At 42.4% G+C, this 11,643-nt stretch overlaps 1 protein-coding gene across 1 annotated transcript in view; it reads left to right on the forward strand.

The window, feature by feature from the left end:
- The window catches only part of PNLIPRP3 (pancreatic lipase related protein 3), a 35,172-nt gene that overhangs the window by 5,708 nt on the left and 17,821 nt on the right, over window positions 1-11,643 (forward strand). The window contains exons 2-4 of the mRNA XM_032313012.1: window positions 4,403-4,557; window positions 9,293-9,412; window positions 10,091-10,222. Coding sequence (XP_032168903.1) covers window positions 4,403-4,557; window positions 9,293-9,412; window positions 10,091-10,222 — 407 coding nt within the window. The remainder of the gene's footprint in view (window positions 1-4,402; window positions 4,558-9,292; window positions 9,413-10,090; window positions 10,223-11,643) is intronic.

Genomic DNA, 11,643 nt, shown 5'->3' on the forward strand with positions numbered 1-11,643 from the left:
GGACTCTGCAACCTCAGCCCCACCTTTGGCCACAGGATGTGCAAAGACAGTCCAAGTCTCAATGCCTGTGTGAAGAGCCTTTACCCGCTTTCTCTCTGCCCCAAGAGCAACATGTTCTGAACAAGTTGTCTCTTGAGCTTAGATCCTAGAGTGAAGAGGACCGTAAATCAGAGCCACGGCGAACCTAAAACTGTTGCAGCCAAAATGTAAAATAAATGAGAAATAAACCCTAATTTTGGTAAGACAAGGAGATTTGGAGGCTCTTGCTTACCACAGGCAAAAGCTAATTAATTAATATTCCTCTGGGTTCTACTTAGTGATCGAATGAGCTGCCTGATGGTCCATATTTTACCACTTAACAGCAGGGACTCATTGGGCAAGAGTGATTGCTTTTTCTAAGTGTCCACTTCTTCACCCACGTGACACTTAGGGCTCAGTCTGTTTTTGCTGTTTTAATTATTATTAGTAAGATAAAGAAGTCACACTGAACATCATTTGGAGAAGTAGTGCGCTTTTTTTTTCTGTTATAATTTATTTTATTATTATAGTAATTATTATTAATCATTGAAAATTGAAGACCATAGATAAGGATAAAGAAAATAAAAACTATGAGTTCTCATCACTGTTAATATTTTGAAGCACTTCCTTTAAATTTTATTTTCCCCATGCATTTTAAATAAAACCATACATAGTTCTGCTACCTGCCTGCCTTTCCCCCGCCAGCCCTGTATCATTCTCACTTTCATTACTATCTGCATTACAGATTCTGTAAACATTTTCATAGCTGCATATCTTCAAGGCTACCATTTTAAAACTATATTCCTTGTTTTGTATTGGCCATTTAAGTTATTGGCCCAATACCAACTTACTGATTTTATAGAAAACATGTTATTTTTAAAGAACTATTAATCTTTCAATCTAAACGGCTTTAGTACCTTATGATGTTGACCAGTCTCCTTCATCATATGTAATTTCTTCTAACTTTATGCTCTTTCAGTGGGCATTTCCTTATGAAAAAGGACATAGTGACCAATAACCCTGGTAAGTTACAAACATTGAAAATGGACAGTATTTATAACAACCTTCATTTCAAAATCCAGACTCACTTCCATAGATTGAATGATCTGGTTAAGAATTTGTGTGTGGGGGGGGGCATGTAACCCAAAAAACAAGGCAGCTGGACATTCTAGGAAAAAAACAGAAGGTTCTATTAGAAAAGCATGATCTAGGGGCATCTGGGTGGCTAGGCCATCTGACTCTTGATTTCGGCTCAGGTCATGATCTCGGAGTCCTGAGATGGAGCCATGAGTCAGGTTTATGCTCAGCACAGAGACTGCTTGAGATTCTCTCTCTCCCCCTGCCCCTCCCCACCACGCTCTCTCTCTCAAATACATGTATCTTTAAAAAAAAAATACACAATCCAAATGTAAACTCATTGGTCCAAATCAGAACTGGATGTATGTATGCTTCAACGGAAAAAACCAGAGTAGATTCCAGGCAGGAGAAATGTTGACTGAGGAGCTGTACTGTACTAGGGATATATGGAAGAGGGCACATGTTTACTCTTGCAACAAGAGAAAACAAAGGCAACCAGAGAATCCAGGAAAATGAGATGGCACAAGTAAAGCATAATCCAAATATGGAGGAAACTAAAATGACACTCATGTTGAGCAGTTCGTGTCTATGAAAAGATCATTCATTTGAATTTTCTCCTCTGAAGGGAATGGGTAACTGAATAATGAGGTGCAGACAAGGAAATGTAATTATAGCACACTAACTGGCTCTGAAAGGAAAAATATCTAGTCATAATAATATGTTTCTGTTTATTGATATTCAATTTTTTGGAGCCAGCCTACAGATAAAACACGAAAGACTTAATTATGATTATAGAGCAAAGTCTGATTGTTATCAACTTTGACGATATGAAAGTCAAAGTATGGCCGGCAGCCTTTGGAAGATGGAAGGGAAGAAGACAGGCAACATAGCTTAAACCTTGTCTTGCAAAGGTAGGGAGTCAGGTTATGAGGAGTAGGAGGTATGGATCAAAAAAAAAAAAAAAAAGAATACTGGGGCATCTGGGGTGCCTCACTCGGTTAAGCATCTGACTCTTGATTTTGGCTCAGGTCATGATCTCAGGGTCATAAGATCGAGCCCAATGGTCTGCTTAAGATTCTCTCTCTCCCTCTCCCTCCGCCCCTCCAGCCCCCATGTTCTCTCTCTCTCTCTCTCTCAAAAAGAAAAAAAAGAAGAAGAAGAAGAAGAAGATGATGATGATGATTACTATTTAAGTTTATAGTGGAAACCGGGGCACCTGGTTGGCTCAGTGGGTTAAGCCTCTGCCTTTGGCTCAGGTCATGATCCCAGGGTCCTGGGATCGAGTCCCACATTGGGCTCTCTGCTCAGCGGGGAGCCTATTTCTCCCCACCTCTCTCTCTCTGCTTACTTGTGATCTCTGTCAAATAAGTTTATAGTGGAAGCCATTAGATGAGCTAAAAACAATGTTACTGACTGTAGAAGAGGAGGACTTGAAACAATGTGGAGAGAATTGTCCTGTAGGAGCTCTTGCCCCCCAGCTTCATGTCAGCCCTTGCCCAGCCAGCACTGGGATGCTCAACCACAGTGCCCCCTGTTCAGCCACTCCCAGAGAAGCACTGTCAGCAGGGACACTAGAGGGACGTTGAGGCTCCAGGATGAAAAAAGGAGGTGCTCCTTCCTGTTGGCTCCTGGTTCCTGTCAGTGTTTTTCCAGCAATGACTTGTCACCTCTGCATGAACAATTGTCCAGTAGCAGCCGAAGGCTCTGGTTTGCAGCTATTCTAAAACCCCTGGTGCATGGGGTACCAGGGTCACCTGGTGCCCACTCAAAGATGCTAGCACTAGCCGGCTAGCATCCCTCTTCAGGGACTGAACCCAAGCTCTGGAGACAGCACCCTGGCCGGGGTCTAGCAGCCCTTCCTCCGAGTTTCCTCATTTGAATTAACAAACCTCTTCTGTGTCCCCCACCAGCCCCCTGCCAGTGGCTGCTCCCTGCAGTTGTCACCTGGGAGCTGCTATCTGGTCCCCTTTTTGCCTTTGGTTCGCCAATATCTGATTAATGACGATTCATTGTATTAAACTCTCACAGTTAAAAATAAGCGGTGTGATTTGTTTCTTGCCCTGATCCCGGCTGATCCCAAGAATAGGTGGGTTAAATTCTCATTTATTACTGCAGCGAGTTAATAGATCATGTGTGACTAAAGTTAATATATCAAAACTTAGCGGGGTAAGCGTGTTATATAGAGAGATGGGGGTGACCACCAGAATAACTGTCGCCTCTGGGGTCAGAGCTGGGTTTGGGGGTGAGGAGTGGATTGTTGCTCACCTGTATAATTTCTTTTAAAAATTTTAATTCTCTATCCTCTCTCTTTATATTTATTGTGGAACCTCATTGGTAGGGAATGGAGAAAATGCAGTATCTCCTAAAATTTTAAAGTAAAATCTGGGGGACTTGACAGTCAAAGTCTGATTTGCCATATTTTGGTAAATGGAAAAAAGCCCTCAAATTCAAGTCTTCGAACAGCTCTAGTCACTAGTAACAAATAATCCTAAAATGAACAAATGAAAACCAATGTAATAAGTAATAATAAATTGAATACATAATTCATTAATAAGTTGAACAAATAATAACAATTATAATTGAATAAATTAAATTATTCCTCCATTAAACAACAGGACATGAAGTTGTTTTGACTATTAAATGAAAAAGAAAAGCCTTGTTGAAAAGACAAAGGAAAGTCAGTGGATGGCAGAAATATTAAGACTCGGTTTCCCCAAAGCTTCTCATTGTAGAGATCAGTGAGGAGAGCTCCAGACAGAAGAGACTTGGTTACAACTGAATGAAATTTTGCTGTGCCTGTGCTCTCAGGAGACCTATGCCGTCAGGTATAGTGTTAGGCTCTGGGGACTCCAAGGTCCCTTTCAGCAAAAACTTTCACTCTCATCAGAAGAGGCAGGAGTTCAGGGAACACTCAGCATCCCTCTTATGTCCAGGCCGATTCACAAGGACTGTCCTGGGTGATGGGTGATCTTCCTCTCAAGGCTGTAAGATAAGTGGGATTAACTCTACCTTGAAGAGGAGGAAACCGGGACTCATAAAAGAAAAAAGAATTGTCCAAAGCCAGGAATGCCTGATTCCGAAGCCCCTATGCTCTCCCCTGTGGCACTGTGATCTACAAAGTCATAGTCCTAAGTAACAGGAGGAGGGTGCTGGCAGAAGGGGAGTGGAGAGCACTCTTTAAAGAGAGTCTCCCTGAGCCGAATTTGTTTGACTTGAAGCCCCATTTCAATGAACCATTGTGGTGGGAAACCCAGCCTCTCTCTGGGCCTGGCTCCTATAATACTAACACGCCATCTTTTTGCTGCAGGAAAAGAAGTTTGCTATGAAAGGGTGGGGTGCTTTAAAGACGGTTTACCATGGACTGGGACTTTGTCAAGACAGTTTGCAGGTTTGCCCTGGTCTCCAGAGGAGATAAACACTCGCTTTCTGCTCTACACTAGACGTAATCCCAAAGTCTATCAGGTAAGCTAATTTGCTGCCTTCACACATCAGTTATTCTACATCAGAAGATGTAGCTATAGATACAGAAGGCCTAGGTTCAGTAACTGACTCTGGCACAAACTACTGATTTCAAGGCCAATATTTCTTTTTAGTATTGTGAGCCAGATTTTCTTGTCATATTATTTGTTCTAGGACTTAAATATAAAGATTGTTCGGCATCTCTTGTTTCATATGAAATGAATTTGATACTCCATTTGATTAATAAACTAATTGAGAACTTTCCACAGGTAAGAGTAGGGACAAGCAACAGTATCTATCATGTCTCAAATTGATTAAATAAGACAGTATCCTGTTTATTGTATTAGGGAAAATGGGGTATGTAAACAATTAACTTCTGTTGCAGCACCAACTATAATCTGTTACGTAAGATACAAAAAAAGGAATCTGGGGGCGTGGTGAGGAAAGGCTTACCTTCCCCTTGGGGGTGGGACAGGAACCAGGAAAGGCTTTGAGGAAGACACCTGTTTGAGGTGTGTCCCACAGAATGGGCAGGGTTTGTGTAAGCAGAGACACACAGGGAAGTGACAAATGAAGTGGTGTGGACAAAAGAGAGCCTGCAGAGTATGTATGATGTCATGTCGAGTTGAACGGAGGACAGAGAGGAAGTGCTAGAGTATGGAGTTAGTTAGAAAAGTAGTTTAGAGATGAATTCTAGGGGACTAGAATCTTCCTGGGGACTCTGGGTTTTATTCTGTGAGCCATGAGGCCCCAGTGGGAGTTTTTAATGAGGCTATAGGTTTTTCACTCTGGCTGCAGTGAACCTTCGTAGACCGGAGCTGGGAGAGCCTGCAGGTGATTGCCAGCCAGAGCGTGTAGTTCTGAGCCGCCCAACACACTAATCATGAGCTACATGGGTATTAAAACTAAATAAAATGAAAAATACCATTTTTCAGCTGCACCAGCCACATATCACGTGCTCAGTAGCCCTCTGTGTCTAGTGGCTACCATTTTGAACCATGCAAATGTAGGCTATTTCCACTATCTCAGAAAGTTCTATTTGAGAGTGCTAGAAAACCAGACTCAGGGAACTAGCCTGAGCCAGAGCAAGGGCACAAGTATGAGAACAGAAGACCGACATGATAAACATCCTAACCTGTCCTGAGATATCACATATGAGTCACAGGAAGAATAATGACCCTCTTGTCAAGAAAACGTGAATGGGGGTGCTGGAGAATGAGTTACATTTTGGACCAGTGAGGTTTGGGCCGGCTATCGGGTATTTGCATCTTAGAGCTCAGTGGGCAGTCTAGAGCTGGAAAAAGAGATGCCAAAGTCTTTTACCCCGAGGTAAGAGTTGAAACCCAAAGAGTGATGTGATCTTAGGGGCCGAGAAAAAAAGCATGATACTAGACCTAAGTGGAACGAAGGCCAGAGAACAAGCACTCCACGGTGCAAGATAACTTCCCGTCTCTACCCGCCCCTGTGTCTCCCTGAGCCTCCCTTTCCATCAGACCCAGCCAAGGCACCACACCAACAGAACCTGATGTGTAGCTCTCCACTGACCAGACACACACGTGCGTAGGGGCACACGGCTCTTCACTGAAATCCGCCCTTTGCTCTGTCGATGACAGCTCTATCCAAAACAAAGAGGAAAAGCCTTTATTTGGGTAGAGAGAAATGTACAAAGAAAGTGTACTCAAAAATGTGATTTCCGTAACTATCAAAAAGCCAAGGGAGGGACGTTCCACAGCTTTAAAAAGAAATGGCATCGCAGTAGATGCCACAACATGGATGAACCTTCAAGACATTTTACAAACTTAAATAAGCAAAGACGCAAAAGGACAAGCATTGTCCGTTCCATGAAATTCCCCTTATGTGAAACCCCTAGAATGGCCGAATTCATAGAGATGGAAAAGTAGGATAATAGTTACCAGGGCCTGGGGGAGAGGACATTGGGGAGTTACTATTTCAGGGGTACAGGATTTCAGTTTGGGATGATTAAAAATTCCTTGAGAGGGGCAGTACTGATAGTTACACAACAATGCTGATGACTTCGTGTTACTAAATTGTATACTTCACAATGGTTAAGATGGTAATTTTTGTGTTATATCTATTTTGAATCTGTTGAGTATAAAAGTTTTGGAGCACCTTTGCTGTCTGGTCAGAACTTTAGGGTACATGTGTGTATTCAGGACTAACTGAACCCCTGGTCTTGTCCCTCAGTCCTCATAGGACTCATTGGTCCTTAGTCCCTCTACATAGTGGCCATGTACTTGAACTTCCACAGAGCACAGGCACCAAAACAGGTGATAAAGGTCAGTCTTTGGGAGAATGTGGACCCTAAAGGCAATGAAGAGACTGTCAGACACTGAGTCCTCTCCTAATAAAGGGACCATAAAGGCAACATTCCTCATGTCTTTTCTACTCCCTTCCATTTGGAAAAAACCCTGTGACAAACCAGATCTGTACTTGAATTTCGCAGTGGATGGAAGCCTGAGGGTTTGGTGTTCAAGTGTTTTTACACCAACAGTCAGGATACAGGTTGGGTCAACGTCCAATACTAAAAACCTTGATGGCCCCAGGCTTGGCCCATATGCTACACTTGGTGTATGAGAAAGCAGAAGTTAACCGCGCAATGGTTTAATGTTCTCTTTTCCCAGAGGGAGGGCTTTTAAAGCTAACCGTGGTGCAATAACCTGGACTCTTCGGAGAGTCCCAGGTCTTCACAGCTACAATTCTGTAAGAATGAATCCAATCTGCCATCCCCCACAGTGGCTCATACAGTTAGTCACTGGTGGTGATGCACATTTTGCGCAATTACGGTGGTTTCTGGGCCTGCAGCTTTTCTCAAGGCTGGGACATGCCTAACTGGTGACTACTTTTGACTGACTGCAGATGAGATCACTGAGAGAGTAGCCATGCTCTGTGGAATGGGTCGATCTCATACCAGTCAGGCTCTGTGATTCTTCAACGATAAGAACGTTAAAAGTAAAGGTCTGAGCACCCAGCTCAACACGAAAACTTTACCTCGCCCTTTCTTGGGATAACCCCTTCTGTCTTGACACCCTTTTATGGCTCTGCCCTTACGGCAGCAGAAGCTGAGGTGTCCTCTTTGAGTTGATTCCATGGTGTTGTTTCCTGTTTTCTAGGTTAGTATGTCATTTCACAGGGGTGTGCCAGATTGAATACGAAGAGAACAAACGTGTTTTTCCACCTTTCCTACTTTATTGAATTCTTGAAGGCTTTTGTGACAGTAGAGGATGCTGAGGTCCCATAAGACTTGCCGGATGGACACTTTGAAGCTTTCACAAGGCCCCACATCCAGCCTCCAGCCCTTCTCATGACGTAGAAAGATTAAACAAACTTTTTCTACCAAATCCCCTTTCTCAAATAGGATTGAGGTGTTTTTTTCTTTTCTTTTCTTTTTTGACACAGAAATAAAAATATGGTTGGTTGTTTAAGGAGCTCCAGTTGGAGTTGGAATTAACGTCTGGATTCTTTTAAATATGTAGATGGACAAATGTTTTTGTGTTTGGATTCCATGATTCAGTACAGCAGCACTTCCAAAAAAAAAAAAAAAAGCCAAGATACTTTTGATTTTCTTATCTGTCTCAACAAATCCCACATCTGCTCTGGGCCGTATCAATGAAGAACAGTATGATCAGACCCCAACTTGAGAGCTCAGTGGTAGAACATGTGACTTCAGGGAACGACCATGTGGGTTTCAACCCCTACACCAGGACTTGTTAGCTGAAGGGCCTTTGGACAAGTGACTTGACTTCTCATTGTGCCCTTTCCTAATCTGTAAAGTTAGTACCTACCTCACAGTGTCATGGAGGGTGAATGAGCTACACTACAAAGTGCTTAGAACGATTGCTGGCACATGCGAGTGTAGCTATATTATAATGACTACGTAAGTTAATTTAGGATTCTCCTAACTGCTTGCTTACCATCCTGGAGATATTTTAACTAGCCTGCAAGTTGTATGATCAACTTGCATGTTACTGTTAAACACAGGGCTAAGAACAGGCCCTTCCTTTGAAGGATCTTTGCTGTGGGATTTGCCATGGTCCAACTTGCAACTCGCTGATTAGATGGCTCATCTTTTTTTTCTCAAAATAGTATTTTGAGCATTTCTTAGAGTGTGCCTTTTCACGTTTCTTTTAAGAACAAAATCACTTCAATGCCTAGTATCACTTAAATTGAGTTTGGTTGGTTATAAAAACAATCCAACAAAATACAAGAAATACGAAAGAACATTTAAGGTAATTACATAAGATGATCATTAATATGCTATTGTGCTGCATGTGGCGAGATCCTAAACTTTATTCCCTCCCCCATAAAGTGGGGTGAACAATCTCTTTTGCCGCCTTGTCAGCATTTCCTAAGCCTCAAGTAGCACACGGCTCATGGATTCCACGGGCAGCAGAGAAGGAAGTGCTAAAAAAAAGTGAGGCTGACGGGAGCCCTGACTGCAACAGACCCAGCGTCGTCTTACAAACCTTGCCCTAAAACCAAACATTTTTCTTTCCCTTCCTTGTGATTACATTTATATATTGTATTTGATAACGCATTAATAATTTCTTGGTACTTTGCCGTGTGTAGCAGTAACTTTTTCTTTGGTAAAAATGTATTAAAGAAGATTGTTAAAAATCAAATGTAGTGGAAGACTTTTGAGCAGACTTGGAATAATTCTACTAAGTGTCAAATAATTTTGAATTGTTATTTTACCTTAATCTTTTTTCACTTGAAACAGGAGATCAGTGCAATTAATTATCTAACTATCCAAACCTCACACTTCGGAACAGACAAGATGACCCGTATTAACATCCCTGGATGGAAATCAGATGGAAAATGGCAGCAAGACATGTGCAATGTATGATATGAATAGACTCTTCTTTATACTGGTATAAAAGCTGTATGTTTAATGGGAATGTACTTTGCATATATTAATGCATATTCATGAAAAATCCTCCATTCGGTTACTCACATTGTCCCTGTCCCAAGGCCCCAAATGAATTATCCATTTCCCATTTATACCCACTTATTATGAATTGCATAGATTATAATGGGAGCATATTTCTTTGTAATTATTCTTTGATAAAGTCTCACTTTTGACAAAAGATTGAACGAGATGATAAATTTCTCACTTAAGGGAAAAAATTTTCCAGGTTCACTCTAAGAAATTAATTTTCCTCCCTTACACTCAAGATTAATAGACTGCTAACATAGTAAGCAATTAATTATTTATAAGGCCATATAGTATAGTAGAGTCAGGCTGCCTGAATTCATACCGTGGTTCTATGTACCACGATCATGGCTAAGTTTAATTAACTTGTCTGTGCTTTGGATTCTTTATCTGTAAAAGGGTTTAAATAAGATGATATATGCAAAAGGTTTAGGGCAGAACCTAATGTGTACTCTGTTCTCGATACCTGGTAGTGTTATTTCTCCCTCCTCCCCAGTGTTATTTCTTATTCTGGAATCCATTGTTCAGTCACTTTGGTTTTCTTTAATTCTTCTTTCTTACATACATAATAAATCTTTGTGCCAGGTGTTACTGAAAGCGGAAGACGTGAATTGCATTAACATAGACTGGATTAACGGTTCGCTGGAATACATCGACGCCGTCAACAACCTGCGCGTTGTTGGGGCTGAGGTGGCGTATTTTATTGATGTTCTCACGGTAAGAAAAGTTGATTTTTAAAAATTGTGTTTAATTGGTTTTGCATCATAACACTGAGGATTTGCGTCGATTTTATGGCTTTTTTATTGCTTACACAACTTCTAAGCGCGTTGTGAGATATTAAGCATTCCGTATGGTGACCAGGAAAGGGAAGGGACTTCTTGGAAAAGAAGTGCCTGTGATTCTAGAAAGCGCCACTTGGTGGCAGTGTCCCTTCACAGGCTCCTCATCCAAGGCTTCCCCACCCCTGACCCCACCCCCAAGGTCATGTCCTGGGTTGGCTTGTAAGACTGGCTCCTGCCAGTTCGTTTTTGTCCCATGGTAAACCTATCCTTAATGATTATAAACTATTCCCATCTTATGAATGCCATTTGTTGGGAATGTGAACTACATGGTACCACAGAAACTGGGTTCTGTGGCAGTGAATTAGTCAGGTCTGTGGTCCAGCCCAGGCACAATAACACCTACATTTTCTAAAAGAATAAAATAGCCAAGTCTTTTGCTATATAGGAGGGTTACACCCTGAGACATTTATAAATCTCCATATGCCCTACCATTATAGAAAGTAATTTCCCACCATAAAATGCAGCGAAGTAAAATCTAAAGATTTATGACCCTTTCAGACTCTTAAGGTGGCTTCACTCATTCATTCAACAAATATTTTTCTCTGCGCCGCTGTGGGCTAGGCGCTGTTCTAGTCACTGAAGATACAGGGCGAGTGAGACAGTGTTTCTGGTCTCACAAAGCATGAGGACAGTACTATGAAGTCCAAGGCAGTGGGACGGAGAGATACTGGAGCAGAGGCTAACCTAGGTGGGCAGCCCAGGGAGGTGATGCTTGCACCTGAGCTCAGTGAGGAACCCGCTGGAGGGGACTCATGGGGCCAAGTCCTCACCTCTGCCCCCACACGGCTTGTCCTCTCGTCTTGCCTTTGAGGGAGACCAGGGCACAAGGAGGTACTTAGAATGGGTCCTTGCATCCAAAAGATGAAATCCGACTCATCTCTTCGGAGAAATACCTGTCCTAACCTTTTGTGAATTTCTTGTGGATCCTGGGGCCTGCACTGTGGGCTCTTCTTGGTCCAGGAAATAAATGGCAGTGACTTGTTGGAGAGGAAATGTTTGTGGAGAGGAAAGCATTTGCTGCGGTCCATGTTCGGTGAATTGATGGGGACAGAGAAGGGGACGTCTGCAGGGGGAGGAGGGCTGATCGGATACCAGGCTGTAGAGGAAGACAGAGAGGAACCCGAGATTTGAAAGGGTGGCCGCGGTGGAGGAAGGGGTCCCCTAATGATCAGGAGACATCCTTGGATGCACGTTCACATGTGATGGACGGAGAAAATACTTTTATAAGGCAGCACATAATATTGTCATTACTGGTGGGAAAAAAGTGGAACATTTGATCAAATGACAAATTTATCC

The sequence above is a fragment of the Mustela erminea genome, chromosome 14, assembly GCF_009829155.1.
Source record: "Mustela erminea isolate mMusErm1 chromosome 14, mMusErm1.Pri, whole genome shotgun sequence".
Classification (NCBI taxonomy): domain Eukaryota; kingdom Metazoa; phylum Chordata; class Mammalia; order Carnivora; family Mustelidae; genus Mustela; species Mustela erminea.